Source organism: Theropithecus gelada, chromosome 11 (assembly GCF_003255815.1).
Source record: "Theropithecus gelada isolate Dixy chromosome 11, Tgel_1.0, whole genome shotgun sequence".
Lineage (NCBI taxonomy): Eukaryota > Metazoa > Chordata > Mammalia > Primates > Cercopithecidae > Theropithecus > Theropithecus gelada.
This window is the reverse complement of record NC_037679.1, coordinates 68,264,827-68,289,526: the sequence shown is the minus strand read 5'-3', so window position 1 is coordinate 68,289,526 and position 24,700 is coordinate 68,264,827. Positions and strand designations below refer to the sequence as shown.

Here is a 24,700-nt window from a genome sequence, read left to right as displayed (position 1 = left end):
GACCCCAAGGCTTTGGGGTAACCACAGGCAGGGAGGGGCTTACCTTTCATGCCACCGGAGAACCCCCTCCAGTTGGCAAAGATCATCAGGGGCAACTTCTCCCGGTTGAAGTCCTTGATGGCCTGGGCGGTTTTGTAGGCTGAGTCTGGGAACCACACCTGCCCTGCCTGCTGAATTATCTGGAACACAGAGCTGTGGGGATCAGATGCCTCTGCGCAACAGCAGCCCAGGACACAGGGACGGCTGCCGCAGCCTCGCCCTGGATAGCAGGCGATCTGATCTGTGCTGGCCCCAGCACCAGAGCCAGGGCTCAGAAGGATAGAAGCCCCATCTCCTCGGCTCAGGACCAGGCTTGACCCTCCCATTGCAGCCCAGCAAGGTTCCCGTGGCCCTCATTTCCAGGCTCTGAGGGGTGCCGAGCTCGTCCAGGTCACACTGAGCTGGGGGAAAGCTGGCCCTGGGACCCGGCCCTCTGACTCCTGAGCTCTTCTCAGTCTGTGCCCTGGCCTAGTGCAGAAACAGCAACAGGGGCAGGGCAGGAGGCGGGAAGGGTTTCTAGGGACCTTTATCATCTGCTGAGGAAGAAGCAAGAAGGTGCAGCCCTTTATGCAACCCATAGAGAAAGTGTCAGAGAAATAGCCACTAAGCCCCCCCAGGGCCAGGGACTGCACTGGGTCCCCTGCTTCTCCACCTGAGCTGGCAGGGCAGGGATGGGACCCCCATGCCCAGGACCCACTCTCAAGACAGTACTGCTGGCTGAACCAGCAGCCACAGCTCCTGGCCCCCTCACCTTGGCCTCAGAATCCAGGTTGGCAGGGTCTGCAGGGACCACCACCTCCACAGTCCGCGTCTCCACAGCAATCACTCCCACGGGAATCCCCCCAAGCCTGGAAAACGAGCACTGGTGAGCCAGACCCTGGGCAGCACCCCAGACGCATTTGGGGACCTCTGGGTGTGGGGGTGAGGGTGTGTGGAGGAGAATGTTCTTTTTAATCTGGCAGATTATTTTATTGGAAGGCAAAGAAAAAGCCCCAAAATGGTGAGAGCCTTGAAAGGTAGCAGACCTATTGGTGCCCTTTTTGGGGCAAGAACCATCAGAGGAGGGCTGGGATGGTGTGGGGCCTGGAGCAGCATGAGCCACTAGAACTTTCCGTGACGAGGGCCACGTTCTCCATCTGCACTGTCCAATACAGGAACTGTGGGCTGCACGTGGAACGTGGCAAGTGTGAGGAATTGAACAGGTCATCCTCTGTCACTTTGACTTAGTTCAATTTAAACTGAAGGAGGCGGGCATGGTGGCTCACGCCTGTAATCCTAGCACTTTGGGAGTCTGAGGCAGGAGGATTGCTTGAGTCCAGGAGTTTGAGACCAGCCTGGACAACATAGTGAGACCCTGTATCTGCAAAAAATAAAAAAATTGGCTAGGTGTGGCGGTACACACCTGTGGTCCCAGCTACTTGGGAGGCTGAGGTGGGAGGATTGCTTGAGCCCAGGAGGTCAAGGCTGCAGTGAGCAGTGATCATGCCTCTGCACTCCAGCCTGGGTGACAGAGCAAGACCCAGTCTCGAAATAATACTAATTATAATGAAACTAAAGAATCACATGTGGCCAGCAGCTACTACACTGGACAGCATAGGTCTAGACATCAAGTTGCACTTGGGAAGGGCGGAGCGATGTTGAACTGGACAGAGACTCAGCTCAGGGGATGCCATTACATCAGTTACTTGCTACTGAACTGTGCATCACTACATGGTTCTCATTTACCCCACAAGGCAGGGGTTGGGCAGAGCAGTCTTCAAAGTGTTTTCACATGGAAGGTGGAATGGATTTTTTTTTTTGCTTTGCTTTTAAAAATATAATTTATTTTATTTTACTTTATTTATTTTGAAGATGGAGTCTCGCTCTGTCACCCAGGCTGGAGTGCAATGGCGCAATCTCAGCTCAATGCAACCTCCGCCTCCCGGGTTCAAACAATTCTCCTGCTTCAGCCTCCCAGGTAGCTGGAATTACAGGCGCGCACCACCACACCCGGCTAATTTTTGTATTTTTAGTAGAGACAGGATTTCACCATGTTGTCCAGGCTGGTCTAAACTCCTGACCTCAAGTGATCCACCTGCCTCGGCCTCCCAAAGTGCTCGGATTACAGGGGTGAGCCACTGCACCTGGCCAGAATTCATTTTGTTAATAAGTAACATATATTCATGCTAGAAAGACAGGAAAACAAACGTTCAAAAAAAAAAAAAAAAAAACTTGAGTCACCCCACATTACCATACTGTTAGCATTTTCATCTATTTCCTTCTAGTCTTTTTTTTCTGAACAGTTAGAAGTTCAACATATTTCGGAGACTTTTGGATACTGATGTCTTTTTCACTTGGCATCATAGAATGAGCAATTTCTTCCCTTAACATTAAATATTACGAGGAGCTCAAGCAATCCTCCCGCCTTGGCTTCCTGAGTAGCTGGCACTAGAGGCGTGTGCCACCACAATCACCTGATTTTAAAATATTTTTCGTAGAGATGGGGTCTTGCTATGTTGCTCAGGCTGGTGTCAAACCCTTGAGCTCAAGTGATTCTCCCGCATTGGTCTCCTGAAGTGCTGGGATTACAGGCATGTGAGCCACTGTGCCCAGCTGTACTTTATTTATTCATTCATTCATTCATTCATTCATTCATTCATTCATTCATTTATTGAGACAGAGTCTCCCTCTGTCACCTAGGCTGGAGTGCAGTGGTGTGATCTAGGTGTGCTGCAACTTCCGCCTCCTGGGTTCAAGTGATTCTCCTGCCTCAGCCTCCTGAGTAGCTGAGATTAAAGGCACCTGCCACCATGCCCAGCTAATTTTTGTATTTTAAGTAGAGATGGGGTTTCGCTATGTTGGCCAGGCTGGTCTTGAACTCCTGACCTCAGGTGATCTGCCTGCCTCGGCCTCAAAGTGTTGGGATTACAGGCGTGAGCCACAACGCCCAGCCCTGGATGTACTTTAGTATTTATTGCCCAAGACGGAAATGACAGCAGCCAGTCCCACTTATGGAGTATGTAGGACATTTTAAGTGTTTCACCTATGTTATTGCATCTAATCATCACAATAATCTTTTGGGGTAGAATTATTATCCCTATTTTACAGATGTGGAGGACCAGAGAGGGTGAGTGATGGAGATGGGGCTTGGCCTCAGGTCCAGCACAGAGCCTGGACTTACAGCTGCGACATCGTACCAGGAACCTGAGTGATAAATGAGGAGGATGCAGCTCTGGTCTCATTATAAGGAGGAACTTTCAGGCAGGTGGAGCTGTCCAAAGAGATGGTGGAGGCTACAAGGCTGAAGGGTGAGCTGCCCAGCTCGGAAAGCATGCAAGTATTTCAGTCTCCCACCAACACTGGCATACAACAGGGCTCCTGTCCATGGCTCCCCTACAGTGGAATTCAGAGTGCCAGTGTCTGTGAAGTTTTCTGAGGAGAGCACGCAAGGCCACCTTCTGATGCCCAGTGGAGTTGTCAGCCCTCGTGGCCTGGGGACTGATTACAGGCAGGAGTCCCCGGCCTCAGGAGGAGGTTGGCTGAGATACCTTCTAAGGGCACACACAGACACTCCAGAAACCATCCCCCAGATTGGTTTTTTCTTTTAGAAAATCCTGAGGCCCAGAAGAAAACTGCCCCTGGAGGTCCGTGGTCTCACACCTGGGGGTCCCAATGCCTGGGGAGCCAGACATGGGCAGCCTGCTCCCGTCTTCATGATTACCTTGCTCGTCCTGTCACCACGGTCTGCGCCCAGGGTGCCATGATTTCCTTGAAACTGCCATGGTCAAAGAATCCGCTCTGCCACGTTCCCTTCAGCGCTGTGGGCAGAAGGGCAGAAGCCCAGGCTGGAGGGCCAGGTGGCCGGGGGCCCCCAGGACACGCCTGGCTGCGTAAAATCTCCCTAAGGACAGCCTGGCTTTAACCTCATAGCCCAGATACCCCTTTCTACCTGCAACCACACAGGTCCCAACCCCTTTCCCCCTTCCCAAAACACCTCAAAAGACAAACAAGCTGCAATAAATATACCAAGTCAAGAATTCAGTCCACACGGAGTATCTGACTACCATCCACAGCCAGCCACTTCCAAACGCGCTGAGATTCTAATCACAGTCTCTGCCCTCTCTTCCAAGGATGCAGAGAGTGGACAGACACCTCCGGAAGGTGGGATTTCAGGAAGGGACCACCTGCCCCGAAAAACTCATCCCTCACCTGCTAGCTGCTGGCTGCAGCTTAATAACCACTTAATTGGGAAAAAAGTTTCAATTTCCCAGAGAGAGACAGAGAGAGAATATGATGATGTCAACAACAGCCATCGGTGGGAAGGAAACGATGACTTAAATCCATGCAACAGCATAAATGGCTGTGGCTCTGACCAGGAGGCACAGCCAGAGTGGGAGGCGTCTCAGGCGTGGGAGGCCCGGCACCCAGGCATGCAACAGCCCAACTTCAGCATCTGCCGAGGACTGGCCTGACAGTGAGAAGCTGAACATTTTTTAATGGAGATAAGCAGTCCCCTCTGTGTTTACAGGCCAGAAAGCCCAAGAGAAATGAAAAGAGAGAGAAGGAAGCCACAGGGTTCCTTGCACTGGCCGGAGTCTGGCACGCTCCCGAGGGTCACCTCTCCTGCGTCGCGCTGCCGAGGAGCAGCCAAGTCTAAAGGTAGCAGCATGTGAAATTCTAGATTTGGGATATAGTGACAGGAGCAGCTCAGCTTTCCTGTTGTGTTCTGGTTGCTCAGAATGAAATAATATACCTCCAAGAGAGAAACTCATCCCTTTCAGAGAAAAGGAGAGAATGTGTATATGCAAAAATATGTGTGCATGTGCATGTGTGTTCACGTGTCCACGTGTGTGTGTGTCTGTGTGTGTAGGTATAGAAGAGGCCAAATTGGCCAGGCATAGTGGCTCATGTCTGTAATTCCAGCACTTTGGGAGGCTGAGGTAGGCAGATCACTTGAGGTCAGGAGTTCAAGACCAGCCTGGCCAACATGGTGAAATTCCGTCTCTACTAAAAATACAAAAATTAGCTGGGTGTGGTGGCAGGCACCTGTAATCCCAGCTACTCAGTAGACTGAGGCAGGAGAATCACTTGAACCCAGGAGGCAGAGATTGCAGTGAGCCAAGATCATGCCACTGCACCCCAGCCCAGGCGGCAGAGCAACACTGTCTCAAAAAAAAAAAAAAAAAAAAGAAGAGACCAAATTACCTATCCTGTGTAAACTCACAGAGTTCCTTTGTAAGAGAGACCGAAAGACAGAAAGATGGAGTCTTCTCTTTGAAACTCTGATGTTTCAGCACTGAATTTTCTACTGATGAGACAGTGGAGCAGTTAGAGACCACGGAGCATGGAGCATCAGGGGAGGGAGACCACGATCACCATTGCACCCCACCTCCATCTATTAGTTCCAGAAATTGGAGGCTGTTTCCACCCCTTCTGGGTCAATGGCTGAGGAAAAGCCTGGAATACAATCTCCATTTCTCTGTTCTCCCTGCATTTGATTTCAGGTGTACCTCTCTGGGATATGAGAACAAATATCAAGCCTTCTACCTAAGTGCTCCTTTGTCTCAAGCCCTAGAAAGAAACCCAAGACGAGGTCCTAGGCAAAATGCTTTAGAACTTACTTGGGTGAGGCCTTCCTGCAAGCATCCACCGGGGGTCGTAGGGAGCTCTGGATGGGAGGAATTCAATTTCTCTGTCAATGGGGTCAGTGGGTGTGATGATAGGGACAGGGCTGTGATTATCCTAAAAAAGAAAGCCAAGTCTCTGACTCAGTCTGTGGTGCTTGTCAATAATGCCTCTGATCAGCACTTTGCTCCTCTGACTATGATTATGCCTGGTTATGCACCAATATCCCCTCCCTAGGGCTCCTGAAGCCACTGCTCTGATTGGAAAATGCCAGATAAGGACTGGCCGTCCCCTGGATTCTTCTGAAATCTAGTTTATGAACTCCTGAGTGTGCTTCCCGGTTCACATGGCATCACTGATGCCGGGAAGTTGAAGAAACACAGGAAAGGGTTGCTACTGTTATATATGGTCAGAGAGGAGGAAAAACATCTTAAAAGAAAGAAAAAGAGAAAAAGAGATTGGTTGCAGAGAGTGGTAACAGATGGCATGCAGATGGGGAAAAGGGGCACATGGGAATACAAACTGACATTTGTGACTTGGGGTTCTTGGCAGAAGATCTGGAATGACCTGAACTCTGGAAACCCAACCTCTCAGAAATGATTATAATAAAGAAAGACAACCTCACTCATTTGTAAGGAATGTTACAGTTAACCAAGAACTGTGCCCACTATTGTCCCCTTCTTACTTTGGTGAGGACCTATCAAATGCTGTGCTCTAAATATCACTTCACTTAATCGTCATGATAACACCATGCGTTAGGTGCTATTATTATTCCCGTTTCACAGATGAGGAAACAGGCTCGGAAAAACTTAGGGACTCTCCCAGTGTCTTATAGCTACTGAGGAGGAATCCAGGAACCAAATCCAGCCTGATTGTAAAGCTCGAAGACTCAGTATTGTTCAGCGCTGCCTCTTGTCAAGAGGCAATACTACGTCTTTCTAAAGGATCAACAGATAGCATCCTTACAATGGCATTAGTGCCACCAAAAGAGCAAAGGACAGCTAGTATAGGGCTAGGCGTCAGAGAGAGAAGAAAGAAGGAGTAAGAAAAATCAACCCCAGCCACATGTGCAGTGCTTCCTCCTCCCCAGCCTCCCACACCACCCAGGAGGTCACAGGGACACAATTAGCCCGTGAGCTTGATGATAGAGTCTTCCAGGCTCTAAGCTGCAGGGGGAGTACTGCACCTTTGGCATATAGGACAGCCACTCCAGAATGGTATAAACCCCCTCAAAGTCATCTGGCACCGTGATGTGGGAAACGCCATTGTAATGCATGATCTGAACGCCACCCAGCTGGTTGTTGGATGTGTAGACCTCTCTTCCCAGGACCTGCTTTGACACAACATGGTTAGCAATGTCCTGCATGGTGCAGGGCTCTACCACCTGTTTGGAAATCATCTCAGCACTTCTCAATCCTGGCTACACATTAGAATCACCCAGTGGATTTCAAAAATCCTGAAGCTCAGGCTACATTCCGACCAATTATATCAGAATCTATGAGGCTGGGACCCAGGCATTAGTTTTTGTGTTTTGTTTTTTAGTTGCTAGGTAATTCCAACATGGAGCCTAATTTGAGAACCGGTGATGCTGCTGACTGCTACCTTGACCATCTCAAAAGCAAAACCCTAGAGTTTCTGATTCAGCACGTCTGCGGCAGGGCTTGAGGATTTGCATTTCTAAAAAGTTCCCAGCTGATGCTGATGCTGATGCTGATGCTGTTGGTTCAAGAACCACACTTGGAGACTTGGGCTGGGATTTGAGCAGACATTAAGGATAGAGACTTTTCAACATGGAAAATGTTTTACTACAGTGAGAATAGTAGAATACAAAACTGTGTATCCACTATAAATTAGCCACATAAAGACAGAAGATGACAGGGAGCTATACCAGAATGATAGAAGCTGCAAAATTACTTTTCTGAGGGGTCCTTTTCTAATTTTCTGCAATGCGTTATGGCACTTTAATAATTTCTTTTAAAATATCAGTAATACAGGGAGTTAGATCCACCGGAATAGCCTAAAACTATTTTTTTTTCCTCATAAGGAGCCCAGATAACTGCAAATAGGAAAAAAAGAGATCTTGCATCAGTAGGAATGAAACTGGTTTCATATTGAGAAAAATACCTGACCAGAGACCAACGAGAATGTTAAAATGACTCCTGCCCCCAAGGATCCACTCCACACAGGCCCCTTTTTCGTCACCTTGTTGAGAGCACTTGCTCCTGTGAGGATGATGTGAGAGTTCTCCACCTGGATCACTCGCTGGCCCAGCCTCACCAAGTAGGCCCCGATCCCAAGGGCTCGGCAGGTCACCTGTGGAGAGAGGAGCCCTTCTGAATTCTGGAGAGGGGTGAGGGACCCACCCCCACAGCAGCGAAGAGTCCAGGAACCTGCTGGGCCCAAATGGAAGTTATGTTTTCACCAACGGCAACCCAATTTGAAGCCAAACCTCAGTAGAGGCAAAAGCCACTACTTCGGGCCACTTTATTGAGCTTGGATTCCTATATGGAAGTAACATGGTTAACAAAGACTGCCGTAAAGACAAGCAGCAGACACTGAACACTTCAGATCTTTTTTTTTTTTTTTTTTGAGACGGAGTCTCACTGTGTCTCCCAGGCTGGAGTGCAGTGGCGCGATCTCGGCTCACTGCAAGCTCCGCCCCCCGGGTTCACGCCATTCTCCCGCCTCAGCCTCCCAAGAAGCTGGGACTACAGGCGCCCGCTACCGCGCCCGGCTAGTTTTTTGTATTTTTAGTAGAGACGGGGTTTCACCATGTTAGCCAGGATAGTCTCGATCTCCTGACCTTGTGATCCACCCGCCTCGGCCTCCCAAAGTGCTGGGATTACAGGCTTGAGCCACCGCGCCCGGCCAACACTTCAGATCTTAAGAGGCTTGTGTGTAGCTCTTCTGAGCTTGGGCATTCATGGGCCATTGCAGCCTATAACAACCAAAAGTACACCTAGGAGTGCATGTAAAAACCAGTGAAATCCAAGTAAGGTCTGTACTGAGTTAACAATATTGTGCCACTGTCGATTTGCTGGTTTTGATAATGTACTAGGGTTATGTGAATGCCATGGGGGAAGGGGGGTGAAGGGTACTTGGAAATTCTCTGTACTATCTTGTAACTTGTGGTGGGTCCTAAATGACTTCAAAGTAAAAAGACTGTACATATAAGCTAGAAAACAAGCCCAAGGAAGATGCCTATGACCAACATTTACCACCTTGGAAACTGAAGATTCAACATTGCATGTAAAAATAAGGCCTTCCAAGGCAGTTTATCATTAAAGAGCGCGATTACTCCTGCTGCTGCTGCTGCTGTTAGAGTAGGTAGGTCGGCAGACATGAGCAGGGCAGGAGAGGAAGGCAACCATCAGGTGATAGTTAGGCAGTTAGTTGTTAAAGTGTCTCACTAAAATAATAATTGGTCACAGCTGGCTCCAGGGACAGGCCGGCTCCTGATAGATGGAAAACACTTGAAGCTAGTATCAGTAGCTTCCCAATCAGATCTCGGTTGCTGGGCAGGTGGGCTCAAGCATGCACACCAAGAGGCAAGCTGGCAGAGTTTATCTGCTACGTGACCTGCTTCTAGGAACACTTGACTGGTAAGGGAAGAAGGCCTCCAGTGAGCATGCACACAACTTCAGTAAACACACTGCATGTGGCCCTGCTAAGTGCTGGCAGGCCACTTGCATGCAGACAGCCCACCCCAAGGGAAGAAACACAAACCCTAGAATCAAGCCAATGCATAAAAACCCAAAAGGGTCAGATGAGGCACTTGAATCTCTCAAGTTGCCTTGCTTGGCTCTCTTCCGAGTGTACTTCATTTCGTTCTTGCTCTAAAACTTTTAATAAACTTTCACTCCTGCTGAGAAACTTGCCTGGGTCTCTTACTCTGCCTTAGACCCATACAGATTCACCACCACCACCTCCACCACTACTGCTACTATTGCTAGTACTAGAATTACTACTACTACTACTACTACTACTACTACTACTACTACAGTACTACTATAGTACTACAGTAGTACTACTACTAGAAACAGAAAACATCTTTGGAAAGACCATGGGGATGGGATGGGGACTACTCCTTATATGCCAGTTAAAGTCATATAAAAGTTCTTCTAAACATTCAATACCTTTAAAATAAGATGAGATCAGACCCTGATTCAAACAAATCACTAGAAAAGGGTATTTTGAGACAACTGTTAAACCACACTGGGTTCCAGTGATATTGCTGATTCTGTTGGGTGTAATATTTGTATTTCAGTTATGTTTTTAAAAAGCAGGGGAAGAGGGTGGGAGTCCTTATCTGTTAAAGATCTACCCTTACACTTTGGGAGGCTGAGACGGGCAGATCACGAGGTCGGGAGATCGAGACCATCCTGGCTAACATGGTGAAACCCCGTCTCTACTAAAAAATACAAAAAACTAGTCCCAGCTACTCAGGAGGCTGAGGCAGGAGAATGGTGGAAACCCGGGAGGCGGAGCTTGCAGTGAGCTGAGATCCGGCCACTGCACTCCAGCCTGGGCGACTGAGCAAGACTCCATCTCAAAAAAAAAAAAAAAAAAAGATCTACACTTAAGTATTTGTGGATGAAAAGACATAATGGGAGCTGGCTTTAAAATACTCTAAAACAGGGTGCAGGGGATGGGGGTGAGATTGAGGAAATAGCAGTGGCGCGGCATGTGGTAACTGTAGGAGGTATGTGATGGGCACATGGAGTTTATTATTGATTCTCTCTAATTTTGTGACTATTTTAAAGTCTCTATAATGGAAAGTTGAAAAGTAAGAGAAAATAGAAGAGGACTCACCAAGCTAATGGTGACGATCTCTTCGTAAGCCAGAGAGGACTCCCCAGCAATCATGCCTGAGCCCCTCAGATTCTCCACGCCCAAGCCATCATCCTTCCCGATGATATCCGTGATCATGTATCTTCAAAAGCAAACACAGGTTAAAGGCTGGGCTCTAGCCCAGAAAAATCCAAGGTGGATGCATTTTCCAAGGAGGGACTGACTGGGCAGCGAGGTGAGAGATTGGAAGCAGACAAAGCATCCAGAGGCAAAATGAAATTGGCATCTAGGACCCTCACAATGGGTGCTGAGATTTCTAAAAGGGCAAGTACAGAATCAACAATCATCACCCTGCTCTGTAATCCCAGCACTTTGGGAGATCGAGGTGGGCAGATCACTTGAGGTCAGGAGTTCGAGACCAGCCTGACCAATATGGCGAAACCCCATCTCTACTAAAAATACAAAAGTTAGCTGGACGTGGTGGCACATGCCTGTAATCCCAGCTACTCGGGAGGCTGAGGGAGAAGAATAACTTGAACCTGGGAAGTGGTGGTTGCAGTGAGCCAAAATTGCACCACCGCACTCCAGCCTGGGTGACAGAGCAAGATTCTGTCTCAAATAAATAAATAAATAAATAAATAAATAAATCATTCATCACCCTGTTCCCATCTGTGAAAGGAAAATAAAAACTAGGACCACGATTCACAATGCCAAAAGGAACAATTTAAGCTGAAGCTGAGTCGTGCAAGCTGCCTTTCCTTTCGTTCCTTTTGTAAGCAGATAGATACAGATAAAAGGTGAAATATCTCCACAGGTCGTTCCTTTATGTCCGCCTTATCTTATAGAAAGTGCTGACTTACTGAGCGCAAGAAGAATACATAACTGACTCCCCCTGCCTGCGCCTTTTCTCTTGCAACATGTGATTACCAGAACTTCCCTCTTTCCCCTCCAGCCTGCTTTTCTCCTTTAAATACTGAAGGCCCCCAAATCATCTTTGAAGAAAGGCACAGGCCACAGATGGTTCCTATGATTCCGTGTCCTTTGCCTCTGGATGTGTCCTTAACCTTGGCAAAATAAACTCAATGGATTGAGACCTGTCTCAGATACTTTTTGGTTTACACAAAAAAAGATGTCTGCTTGTGCAAAGGCTGTCTCAGTGAAATGTCACCCTCAGCCCATATTCCTCCAATGGTCTCAGAGAGATGGGGGTACACAGAGGAAGCCTGTTCACAATCAATCAATCAAAGATTTCAGGGCCACATAATAAGCATGAGAAACACTGTCCCGCCAGCCTGTGTTAGAGATTCACAATGCACTTTAGCATGTGTGATGGTTAATATTGTCAACTTTAGGATGCAAAGTATTGTTTCTGGGTGTGTCTGTGAGGGTGTTGCTAGAGGAGATTAACATTTGAGTCAGTGGACTGGCAGAGGAAGACCCACCCTCAATGTGGGTGGGCACCATCCAATCATCCAGCTGCCAGCGCGGCTAGAAAAAGCAGGCGAAAGAAGGTGGAGTAAGCTGGCTTGCTGAGTTTTCTGGCTTTCATCTTTCTCACACTCTGGATGCTTCCTACCCTCAAACATCAGACTCCAGGTTCTTCAGCCTTTGGACTCTTGGACTTATGCCAGTGGTTTGCCAGGGGCCCTCGGGCCTTTGGCCACTGAAGGCTGCACTGTTGGCTTCCCCACTTTTGAGGCTTTTAGACTCAGACCTAGCCACTACTGGCTTCCTTGCTCCTCAGCTTGCAGACGGCCTATCATGGGACTTCACCTTATGATCGTGTGAGTCAATTCTCCTTAATAAAGTCCCTTTCATATATACATATATCCTACTAGTTCTGTCCCTCTGGATAACGCTAACACAGCATGCTACAGGTACTGAGAAGGCCTGCAATAAAGATATTTATGAGATCTCATTTAACCCAGTGTTTCCCAAACTCATCTGACTATGGAATTTCCCCCCAAGTTATCACTAACATTGCAAAAAAACCCAGTCTGGGAAATCCTCAATCAGTTAATGCCACTAAGAAAAACATAACTTGTGCTGGAAAAGATAGTCAGCAGCCTTTGAATGCTCTCAAAGAACAGACCTCTCTCTGTCCCACCCATACCTTCCCAGTTTGCCAAGTCACCGCTACATCAGTTTGGTCATAAAAAGTGAGCCTGCAGCTCCCAGTAGATTCACAAGAATCCATTCTCATTCTCCCTGCATGAAGTGCTATTTTTGTGAAAGGAGTCACTCATCTTAGAATGACAAGGATGGATTCACCTTGGAGAGTATAACAAATGTTTAAGGCATCAGTGCCCCCAACAGGCATTGGTTCCCATCATACAAACACCACCCACTGGAAAATACCGCCACAAGCCCCAAGGAAAGAAGACAGCTTAAATTAACCACAAGTAAATTAAGGAGCTACCTGATAAGTTATTTACCTGGATTCTCCTCCTTCCTCGATGTGTTTACAGTGGACAGAGTTCAGGGAGCTGATTCTGGTGTAGTCTTGGGGAGTCAGGTACAGGTATTTAAATCCCTTAAAAAATATTTTAGTGAGGCTATGAATCCAGTTCCCTGCACTGAAAGCCACTGTTTTTTTTTTTTTTTAATGTGAACATTGTAGGGATGGATGTTAATAACATGTTAGTAACATATCAATGACACATTAATACATCTCATGTAAATACCATATTAATAACATCCATAAACTGAAGTTCTGTTTTGAGCTAAGCTCTCCTCTAAGGACCATCTCATTTTTATTTCTTATTATCAGCACCCCAACATGAAATTTTAATTTTCAAGATACACTGTTTATCCACTGTTTACATACTCTGTATGTGTATATATGTTAACAAATATTTTACTGCCACCCCAAAAATTATTTTTCTGTCTTCTTGGGGGTAGTGGGCAATACCACCCCCAGAGAAAGCATGCTCTGAATGGAAAGGATGACTGTCCCCTGTCGTTTCACATCTCAGAAGGCGTGTGTTTCCCCATTCATCTTGCCTTTTACGGCAGCTGGTATCTATACAACTCCCCGAAGATTTTTTTTTTAATTGAGGTGGGGGTCTCACTCAGTTGCCCAGTCTGGAGTGCAGTGGTATGATGATCACGGCTCGGTGCAGCCTTGAACTCCTGGGCTCCAAGTGATCCTCCCACCTCAACTTCCCAAGTAGCTGGGGCTGACTACGGGCATGCACTATCATGCTCACCTAGTTTTTTAATTAGTAGAGATGACATCTGGCTATGCTGCCTAGGTTACCTAGGTTGGTCATGAATTCCTGGCTTCAAGCTATCCTCCCACCCAAGCCTCCTGGGTTGCTGGGATGACAGGTGTGAGCCATAATTCTAAGAACACTATGAGGCCAGGGAGTTGACACAGTCACCTCTGCATCCTCAGTGCGCACTGCATTCAGGAGCACACAGCATATATCAGCTCAGGGTTTATAGACTTCTTTCATTATTCCCGTAAGGAGCCTTTTTATATCTTTTTTTCTAATCACCATTCCCATCCCCCCCACAGTGAAATGTTAGTATCACTGATATACTGTACGCCTGTTTATACACCACATGTATACCTGTGCTTTATACATAAGTGAGATTTTTTTTCACCTCTTGCAGGTGCTAGCACTCCTATTGAAAATACAGTAGTAGCTGAGCAGAATCACCCTGCCCCGCCAGCTTCACGACGTACTTTGTGGGGGTCTTCTGGGTCCACCCAAGCCACGTGGAACATGTGTTTGATCTCCTCTGCCATGCCAATACGGGCGCCACTGTTGGCTGCCACGTAGATTTTGGGAATGCCCTCTGCCCGGGCCATCTCAGATGCCCGCAGGTACAGAAGGTCCTCCCCAGGGCCAAAGGATCCGATGCGAAAGGTGATATCGTTGCCGATGACGATCATGTCCCGTCCTTCTGGGTACTCCTGGGTCTTAAACCTCATTTTGAAGGCCACCATGCCCACCTGGCAAGGGGATGAATGCACAAGGAAAACGAGTTTGTTTCTCTGGGGGAAAACTTTTTTTTAATTTTAGTTATTATTATTATTTTTGATACAGGGTCTTGCTCTGTTGCCCAGGCCAGAGCACAGTGGTGCAATCATAGCTCATTACAGCCTCAACCTTCTGGGCTTAAGCAATCACCCCTGCCTCAGTCTCTCGAGTAGCTGGGACTATAGGTATGCACCACCACACCTAGCTAATTTTTAAATTTTATGTAGAGACAGGTTCTCACCATGTAGCCCAGGCTGGTCTTGAACTTCTGACCTCAAGTGATGCACCCACCTTGGCCTCCCAAAGTCCTGGGATTACAGGTGTGAGTTACTGCACCCGGTCCAAAAATATTTTTAAGGGGGCGACTCCAGCCAGGGGCTAGGCTCTGCTGTTACCTCATTTCCACCAGGAAGTCGGTTCATCTCCACCAGCTGGCCCTGAGAGTCCAACACTAATTCAGTGTATGTCAGGATGTCTTTGGGATACTTGTCTGGGGAGCCCCACAGTTTAAAGAGAGCCTGGGGAGAGAAGAGGAAAGAGAAAAAGCTTGAAGTCATCAGTAGGGAGGAACTATCTTTCCCAGATGGAGATGATGTCTCATGATTCCAGGGCGAATTTTGTAGTTCACTCTCTTTTCAAATCATGAAATATTTAAAGCACCCATCCAGTGGCTCTGTCAGGTCTTGATTTTTCCATAGTTGTTTAAGGTATTTGAAAGAAAGACGAGAGACGCGACTGAAGCCCCAGCTCATTCTTCCTCCCACCTCCAACCCACAGGTGACAATTCCCTTGAATTCAGTGCCTACCAGTCCTATGCATGCTTTTTTTCTATTTTCCTTCATCCTGTATGCATACATTGGAAACACACAGTATTATTTTGCACTGCAAACTTTAAATAAATAGTACCACACTGGACACATCCTTCTGCGAATTACTCTTTTTTTTTTTTTCCACTCTTGTTGCCCAGGCTGGAGTGCAGTGGCGCAATCTTGGCTCACCGCAACCTCCACCTCCCAGATTCAAGTGATTCTCCTGCCTCAACCTCCTGAGTAGCTGGGATTACAGGGATGCACCACTGCGCCCAGCTAATTTTGTATTTTTAGTAGAGATGGGGTTTCTCCATGTTGGTTAGGCTGGTCTCGAACTCACAGCCTCAGGTGATCCACCCACCATGCCCTCCCAAAGTGCTGGGATTACAGGTGTGAGCTATCACACCCAGCTGCAAAATTACTTTTTCTATTTCTCTTTGTTTGAGAGATTTATCCATATTGATAAATTTAACTCTGGTCTGCTGTTCAGATTTCCATTCTCTCTCTTTCTCTCTCTCTCTGTATATATGGAGATATAGATATAGAGACAGACAGACAGCCGGGCGCGGTGGTTCACGCCTGTAATCCAAACACTTCGGGAGGCCGAGGCGAGCAGATCACCTGAGGCCAGGAGTTTGAGACCAGCCTGGCCAACATAGTGAAACCCTGTCTCCACTATAAATTTAAAAATTAGCCAGGCACGGTGGTGCACGCCTGTAATCCCAGCTACTCCAGAAGCTGAGACAGGAGAATCGCTTGAACCCTGGAGGTGGAGGTTACAGTGAGCCAAGATCTCGTCACTGCACTCCAGCCTGGGTGACAGAGACTCTGTCTCAAAAAAAAAAAAAAAAAAGATAGATGTGTATACACACACACACACACACACACACACACGTTCATACACCTAGGAGTGGAACTGTAGCATTTCTGGGGCACAGGGAATGTGAAGCTTCAACTTCACTGATATTATTGCTCCCAATGTTTTTGAATCCCTTCACAAGCACAGTAAGAACGTCTACGGACTCTTCTGCTCCATATATTGTACAGCATTTGGTCTTGTCAAGTTTTTTTGAGGGTCTTGTTGTGTCACCTAAGCTGGAGTGCAGTGGTGTAGTCATGGCTACACCTCACTGCAGCCTCAAACTCCCAGGTTCAAGTGATCCTCCCATCTCAGCCTCAGTAGCTGGGACTACAGGCATGTGCCACCACACCTGACTATTTTTTAAATTTTTTGTAGAGACGGGGCTTTGCCATGTTGCCCAGGCTGGTCTCGAACTCCTGAGCTCAAGTAATCTGCCCACCTCAACCTCCCAAAGTGCTGGGATTACAGGTGTGAGCCACCACACTGGCATGTACAATTTTTTAATGTTTACTCAACTGCTGTGTGTGAAACCATATTGTGGTATTAACCTGTACTTCACTGATTATTAGTGAGGTGAGTGCCTTTTAATATGTTTATTAACCATGTGGGTTTCTTTTTGGCAAGCTTTCTGTTTATAACCCCCACCCATATTTTGTATGGTTTTGCTTTCTTTCCTCATTGATTTATAAGCGTTCTGTAGATGAGCTACTTCTAATCCCCTGCTGATCATAAGGCACCAAAATGTATTCTCCCAATCTGGGACTTGTCTTTCCTCTTTTGCAGGAACAACTTTTAAGTTTTAATGTAAATTTATGGGTCTTTTCCTGTATAGCTTATGCTTTTCACTGACTCCAGGTGGCTTTAATCCTCTCAAAGTTTATTTTTGTTATTGGATGTGGCAGAGATCAAAGTTTATTTTTTCCAATCAGATAAGCAATTTCCCGAAGATCATCCCCTCATTCACAATCCCACCTCCGCATTCTATCAACATTCTATTTATGAGTGGGTCTGAGTCTAGGCTCCCTGTTCTGTCTAGTTCTGTCACACTACCACACTGTCTTAATTACTGTTGTCTTAAAATAAAGTGATGACATCTGCTAAGATGACTCCTCCTGACTCTGTTCTTATTCAAAATTGTTTTTGCTATTTATGAGCTTTTACTTTTCCATATGAATTTTAGGATCAGTCTCCAAGTTTCACCAGAAAAACTCTGGAATTACATAGAATTTATTAATTTGATAAAAACACAACACTGAATCTTCCCATCATTCATGAGCATGGTATATCTCTCCATTAATTTAGGCTTAATGTCACTCAATGAAGTTTTAAAATTTCCTCCATAAAGATCTTAATTTTTTATTTTTTCCTAGATAAATTTATAGTCTTGTAAATGGCATTTTTTCCTCCAATTACATTGTGCAATTACTGCTAGTCTATTGCAATTACAAGTGATCTATTGCAATCGCAATTATCGATTGCAATTGATAATAATGCAATTATTTTTTGTACACTGAAATCTTATGTCTAGCAATCTTGCTGTATTCTGTAACTGCTTCTATAGATTCTCTTGGATTTCTTATAGAGACATTTAGATCATCTGCAAAAAAAAATCATCATTTTGCTTTTTTTCTTTCCTGTCTTTACACTTCATTTCTTTTTCTTGGTTATTGCGTTGTCCAGGAACTCCAGTAAAAAATGTATAACAGAAGCTGCGATAATGGACATTTCTGTCCTGTACTTGTCTTTAAAGAGAATACTTCTAACATTTCACCATTAGATTCTATTAATTTTGGGTTAATATCCTCTGTCAAGATAAATAAATTCCCTTCTATTCTTAGTTTGTTAAAAGATTTTATTATAAATAGATGCTGTCTTGTCAAATATTTTTTACATCTATTAAGATAGTTGAGTTTTTTCTTAATCTATTAATATGGTAAATACATGAATAGACTTCCTAATGTCAAATCATATAAGAAGACACAGGATAAACTCTACTTTGTCTAAACTTGAAAAAAAAAATCATTACTGGATTTCATATGTTCATATTTTATTATTTTTATGCCTGTGTTCATAATAAAATAACCAATTTCCCTTTTCCTGAAGTTCCTACCTGGGGTTAATCTTAAGGTAATAACCTGAAAAAATGAGTTAAGAAGCACTCACCTTTTAAAAACTCTCTAAACAATCTAAATACAGGGAGAACTATCTGTTTCCTAAAGGTTTCGTAAAATTGTTATAAAACTATCTGGGCCCAATTTTAAAAAACGACTAATTTCTTTAATGCTTATAAGTATTCAGATCAGATTTTAATTTATTCTATAGCCATTTTTGATGAGATCTATTTTCCTTGGAAAATTTCCACTACATCTAAGTTTTCAAATGTATCAGTCATCCATAGCATTCTGCTTCTTTATCTAAAAAAGAGACAATGGATTTGCTCCTGGTTTAGTCATGTTTCTTCTCTTATGGCTCTTGAGGTCAAAGGCTAAGGATACAGACAATGACATTCTTAATCATAAGAGTTTCCACTTATTAAGCACCCACTGAATACACACACTTTTCCAACAACCTTATGTGGTAGGTACTGTTATTATCCTTATTTTACAGAAGAGAAAACTGAGGCCCAGAGAGGTGAAGGAACTTGGCTAGGGACAACAGGAAGCAAGGGGACAGATCCAGCATTCGAGCCGAGGCCTGAGTGACTCTAGAGAGCAGCTTTTCCTACTCTTCCGTATCCTCTATGCATGAGGCATGGGCACAGGTAGGAACAGATGCTTCCTGCCTACACTGGAAGGTCCCTGACCTCAGTTTCATGAATGTCATTCACAAAGCAATGGTGGGAAGTGAAGAGACATTCACATCACCAATGTCAGTGGTTCAGGCTCCTTTCAAGTCCCTATGGCATAAATATATAAAGGCATAAAAAATACTTAAAGAAAATGCACCCAAATGTTCTTTCACGCATTGATGGTGGGAAAATTACATATGAGTAAAATTTCATTTCCTTATTCTTACCTTTCCATAGTTTCCTATGTATACTTTAATCATCAGAAAAACATAACAAAATATTATTTTTTTGTTTTTGAGACAGAGTCTCGCTCTGTCATCAGGGCTGGAGTGCAGTGGCGCCATCTTGGCTCACTGCAGCCTCCACCTCCCAGGTTCAAGCGATTCTCTTGCCTGAGCCTCCTGAGTAGCTGGGACTACAGGTGCCCCCCACCATGCCTGGTTAATTTTTGTATTTTTAGTAGAGATGCGGTTTCACCATGTTGGCTGGGCTGGTCTTAAAACACCTGACCTCAAATGATCCACCTGCCTCAGCCTCCCAAAGTACTGGGATTACAGGTGTGAGCCACTGTACCCAACCCAAAACATTATTTTTTAAGAGTAGACTAAAAATTACTCAAAGGCAGTGACCCCTCCTCTTTCCTAGAGCTACCCAGACTTCGAATGGTGCCTGGCAAGTAGTAGGTACTTACTAAATGACCATTAAAAAGACCAGAAGGAAACACATCAAAATGTTAAGCAATTTGTCTTCAGAGTATGGGAATAGGAATTATTTTTTCTTTATTCCATGCTCCTTTATTTTCTGAAGTTTCTATATCCTATTACTCTTATCATTGGGATAAATTAGTCTTATTTGAAGAAAAATACTATGAAGTAGTTCCCAATACATTAATTTCTTTTTCTTCAGTGAAGACCTTGTTCTTTTTTTTTTGAAGATGGAGTTTCACTTGGTCACCCAGGCTGAAGTGCAGTGGTGCCATCACAGCCCACTGCAGCCTCGACCTCCCAGACTCAGGTGATCCTTCCTGCCTCAGCCTTCAGGTAGCTGGGACTACAGGCACGTGCCACCATGCCCGGCTAATTTTTGTATATTTTGTAGAGATGGGGTTCTTCAACTTCTGGGCTCAAGCAATCCTCCCTCCTTGGCCTCCTAAAGTGCATGAGCCTCCGCACCTGGCAAAACCTTGTTCCTTAGACTAGGTTTTTTGTTTTTTTGTTTTTTTTGTCTTTGAGACAGAGTCTCGCTCTGTCGCCCAGGCTAGAGTGCAGTGGTGCGATCTCGGCTCACTGCAAGCTCCGCCTCCTGGGTTCACACCATTCTCCTGCCTCAGCTTCCAGAGCAGCTGGGACTACAGGCGCCCGCCACCATGCACGGCTAATTTTTCTTTTTTTTTTAGTAGAGACGAGGTTTCACCATGTTAGCCAGGATGGTCCCGATCTCCTGACCTCGTAATCCTCCCGCCTTGGCCTCCCAAAGTACTGAGATTACAGGCGTGAGCCACCGCACCCAGCCTAGACTAGGTCTTTAGAAGGAGAATTAAGGATGGGCTTTGGTTCTGGTGGAATCTGCTGGGAGGACCCGGGTGGTACTGCGTCTGAGCTGCCGGACTTGCCTGTCTGAATATTTCTGGGAAGTCATAGATGTAGGTAGTTCCCAGGGACTGGGCCTGGAATCGCTTGGCCTGGAGCAGATCCTTGGTGACGTAGGGAGTATTGATCAGCATCCCGTGCTGGGGCCCTTGCTTGTTGCCAAAGGAGTGAAACATGATCTGGATCAGAAAGGAAGGAAAACAGAGAGTGAGAGAAAATCACACTACTCCCCCAATTTATTTCTGCCCAGTCCTCAATGAAAATGCAGATGGGGGAAGCAAAGCAGGTCGCATGGCATAACAAAGTGAGTGCCTGCGCTAGGTAAAACTCTCTTCTTCACCACTGTGGAGAACCAGAACAAGAAGGGACAATAGGGGCTGCGGATACACAGTTCCAAAAATACAGCGATCAGGGCATCACACACTCCCAACAAACAGGCGTTCATGGAAACACTGGTGATATCCGAATGTGGTCCATGTTGGTGTGAACAGTCCTGTGCCAGTGTCAATTTCCTGTTTTGATCACGTACAATGGTGAAGTTCAACATTAACATTGGGGGAAACTGGGTGAAAATCCTCTGCACTATTTTTTTTTCCCTCTGTACTAATTTTGCAACTGCTTGCGAGTCTTCAGTCTTCAATTATTCCAAAATAAAAAGTGCATAGCCAGGCACAGTGGCATGTGCCTATAGTCCCAGCTACTTGGGAGGCTGAGGCCAGAAGATTGCTTGAACTCAGGAGTTCAAGCCCAGTCTTGGCAATATCTCTTTAAAAAATGGCATGTATATATACATATATATTTATGTACACACATATGAATTTAACTGGCAGTCAAAAGAATATTTAATTCACTTTACAAAAGTCCAAGAACATGGTTGGGAAAAGTATTTCCCTAAGTGAACCAATCTAAGGACTGCATTATAGTCAACTATAGCAGTGTACAACTTATCCCAAATACGGCCACATGGCCAGGCGCGGTGACTCATGCCTATAATCCCAGCACTTTGGGAGGTCAAGGTGGGCAGATCACTTGAAGTCAGGAGTTAGAGACCAGCGTGGCCAATATGGTGACACCTCATCTCTATCAAAAATCCAAATATGGCCACAGAATGGATTAAACTTGGAGATTCACTCTCCTTCTTAGGTGAATGAAAAACCAAGATTCAAAGGCTAACATATTTAACATAACACTCAGAGGGGGGCTACCCCAACCCAGAATGACAAGGCAGAGAAAGGCAAGACCGCCTCCAAACGCCTTCTTCATCTACAAATGGATGGCCCAAGCAGCCTGCTTCTGCTTTGACTTAGACCCCCATGGCACGAGCCAGCCTTACATTTCCGGATCTGGAGTCAGTCACTTCTTTGTAGAGGCTGATGTCCAGGTAGTAGCCCGACTCATTGGTGATGAACAGGCGGATGGGAACAGCGCTGCCGGTGGTGGTCTGGCGTATGTTGATCTTGACTTCAGCCTGCAGCACGCGGAGTTTCCACAACCGGCTGCCGTAGCGCATAACCATGGAGCGCACGGACTCCTCGATCTGCCCGAAAACACAGCAATTCCAGTTTCAGGGCCCAGACATCCCAAGGACATTTGCAATAGCACTGATACTAATAAGAGGATGAGATATACTGACTGCAAAAACGCCTGGGACATAGTATGTATCCAACAAAAAGTTTAATAACAAGCAACGGCTCTTGCTGAGCGTTTAAAACTCTTTACCTCACTGTGCCCTTGTAAGTACTCAAGAGAGGCGAGCTTTTTTATCCCTAATTGACAGATAAGGAAACTGAGGCTGATAAGTGACTAAGCTAGTACTGCTACGTTATATTATCTTTACATGTCTTTGACTCAAGCCATTGAACTGCTTCCTTCTGGAACTACGTGAACTAGTGAGGCCAGAGCAGCCGCATGGGTTCCCTGAATCCCCCAGACACCAAACGGATGTATCAGAACTTCTCTTTTTAATAATATTATTGTATTAATTATTTTAATAATATTAAATAATAAAATAAAATATATCATGTAATTTATATATGTTGATATTTTATTATCAATATTAATTTTATTAATTATTTTATTATTTTATTTTTTAATTTTTAAAATTTTTAGTAGAGATGGGGTCTCTCTATGTTGCCCAGGCTTCTCTTAAATTCCTGGGCTCAAGCAATCTACCCACCTCAGCCTCCCAAAGTACTAGGATTACAGGCGGGACTTGTTTCATTCCAGAATCACCACCATAAAAGTCTGTCTGCTCGTGAAGAGCCACCTGACAGGGAACACTCAGCCACAGACCTCACGGTCTCACGCCTCTCCCCACCCACATGCAGTCCCCAGTGCAGCCTGGAACTAGGGAAAAGACAAACGTTTGTTTTGCAAGACATTTTGAGCATCCTTGTCGTCCTTAAAGTAAAGCACTCACGTGCAGGGCATGGCTAAAACATAGCTCTAGAATTGAATGGCAGAAGGTTTGTTCTCCTCCTGCAGCAACCGAAGCTCAAAAAAGCATGGATTCATCCTGGAATCCAGGTCTCGAGTGGCAGGACACAATACCCTGAATCAACATGGCTCAGAGGGTAAACCCAGAGCCCGGTGAGAGTCCCCCCGCAAAGGCGAGACCTTCAAGGGGTCCATGATGACAGTGGGCACGAAGTTGAGGAAGATGTGGTTGCAGTCGGTGCGCACGCTGGTGTTGTTGAACGCCACCTCCAGCTCGTCCATGGCCTCCAGGAGCAGCCGCTCACCCTCGTTCTGCAGGTACTCGAAGGAGGCTTCCTGCCAAAGGGCGGGAGGGGCAGCAGCTCAGGCCAGGGGTGCAGGTCCACTCCCAACTGGCAGGAAACTCAGCCCCAAAGAGGCAGAGGCAGGAGGAAAACATTCCCCTCCTCCAAAAAGTGTGCCAGGCAAGAACAGCAGAGCCCTGCCTCTTAGAGGCGAAGGGACTGCAAAGCTGTTGAGTGTATTGACATGTGTCCTATTTTTTGCATTCTGACACTTTGACACCTAGGGCCTTGCTGACCCTGGATCACCACCTGCCCTAATTACCCAGGGCCAGATGCCTGAGAACTAGAGACAGCTTCTACACCCCAGGGTCTGCTGAGATGATGCACAGCCAGTCCTAAACCTGTTTACTCAGCCTCACCCTTTTCTTCTCCAGGAAACCACGATCAAGGCTCTCACCCACGTCTTCCGTGTCTTCCCTTCCGTCCCTCTGCTGCCTGACCAACCCCAGAGCCTCCCCATGTGGCCTCGTGGCAGGGACAGCCCCTTCTTCTTGGGAACTGTGAGTAAGAAACTGTCTTTTTGATGGCAGTTTTCTCCTGAGCTGTTGGCCTCACCATACCTCAACAATAATAAAACCTATCAAAACAGCTTGACCAGGTGCAATGGCTCACACCTATAATCCCAGCACTTTGGGAGGCCGAGACGGGTGGATCAGTTGAGGTCAGGAGCTCAAGCCAGCCTGGTCAACATGGTGAAACCCCGTCTCTACTAAAAATACAAAAATTAGCTGGGCATGGTGGTAGGCACCTGTAAACCCAGCTACTCGGGAGGCTGACACAGGAGAATCGCTTGAACCTGGGAGGCAGAGGTTGTAATGAGCTGAGATTGCACCACTGCATCCAGCCTGGGTGACAAGAGCAAAACTCTGTCTCAAAAAAAATAAATAAATAAATAAATAAATAAAACATCTAGTTGACTGAGGTAGCAAAAAACTGCAGGTAGCTTAATATCCATCAACAGGGCTGGGCGCAGTGGCTCACGCCTGTAATCCCAGCACTTTGGGAGGCTGAGGTGGGCGGATCACCTGAGGTCAGGAGTTTCAGACCAGCCTGACCAACATGGAGAAACCCTGTCTCTTCTAAAAATAAAAAATCAGCTGGGCACTGTGGCACGCACCTGTAGTCCCAGCTACTTGGAAGGCTGAGGCAGGAGAATTGCTTAAACCTGGGGGCGCGGAGGTTGCAGTGAGCCGAGATCGCGCCATTGCACTCCAGCCTGGGCAACGAGAGCAAAACTCCGTCTCAAAAAATATATATATATATGTGTGTGTGTGTGTGTGTGTGTGTGTGTGTGTGTGTATATATATCCATCAACAGGGGATTAGTAAAAGAAAAACAAAAACAAAAAACAACAATTACACACGGTACATTCGTGCAAGGAAATAACATGGGGTGGACCATTCTTTATTAACAAGAAAGAGGTCCACAAGTAACTGACCAATTAAAGAA

At 46.0% G+C, this 24,700-nt stretch overlaps 1 protein-coding gene across 1 annotated transcript in view; it reads right to left on the bottom strand.

The window, feature by feature from the left end:
* Nucleotides 1-24,700, bottom strand: part of ACACB (acetyl-CoA carboxylase beta) — a 158,539-nt gene that overhangs the window by 9,076 nt on the left and 124,763 nt on the right. Inside the window, exons 35-47 of the mRNA XM_025402909.1 lie at nt 23,088-23,243; nt 21,805-22,008; nt 20,495-20,650; nt 14,819-14,941; nt 14,126-14,395; nt 12,870-12,967; nt 10,456-10,576; nt 7,846-7,956; nt 6,830-6,973; nt 5,640-5,760; nt 3,740-3,836; nt 791-887; nt 44-179 (exon numbers count right to left, since the gene is read on the bottom strand). Of these exons, the coding sequence (XP_025258694.1) occupies nt 44-179; nt 791-887; nt 3,740-3,836; nt 5,640-5,760; nt 6,830-6,973; nt 7,846-7,956; nt 10,456-10,576; nt 12,870-12,967; nt 14,126-14,395; nt 14,819-14,941; nt 20,495-20,650; nt 21,805-22,008; nt 23,088-23,243 (1,834 nt within the window). The remainder of the gene's footprint in view (nt 1-43; nt 180-790; nt 888-3,739; nt 3,837-5,639; nt 5,761-6,829; nt 6,974-7,845; nt 7,957-10,455; nt 10,577-12,869; nt 12,968-14,125; nt 14,396-14,818; nt 14,942-20,494; nt 20,651-21,804; nt 22,009-23,087; nt 23,244-24,700) is intronic.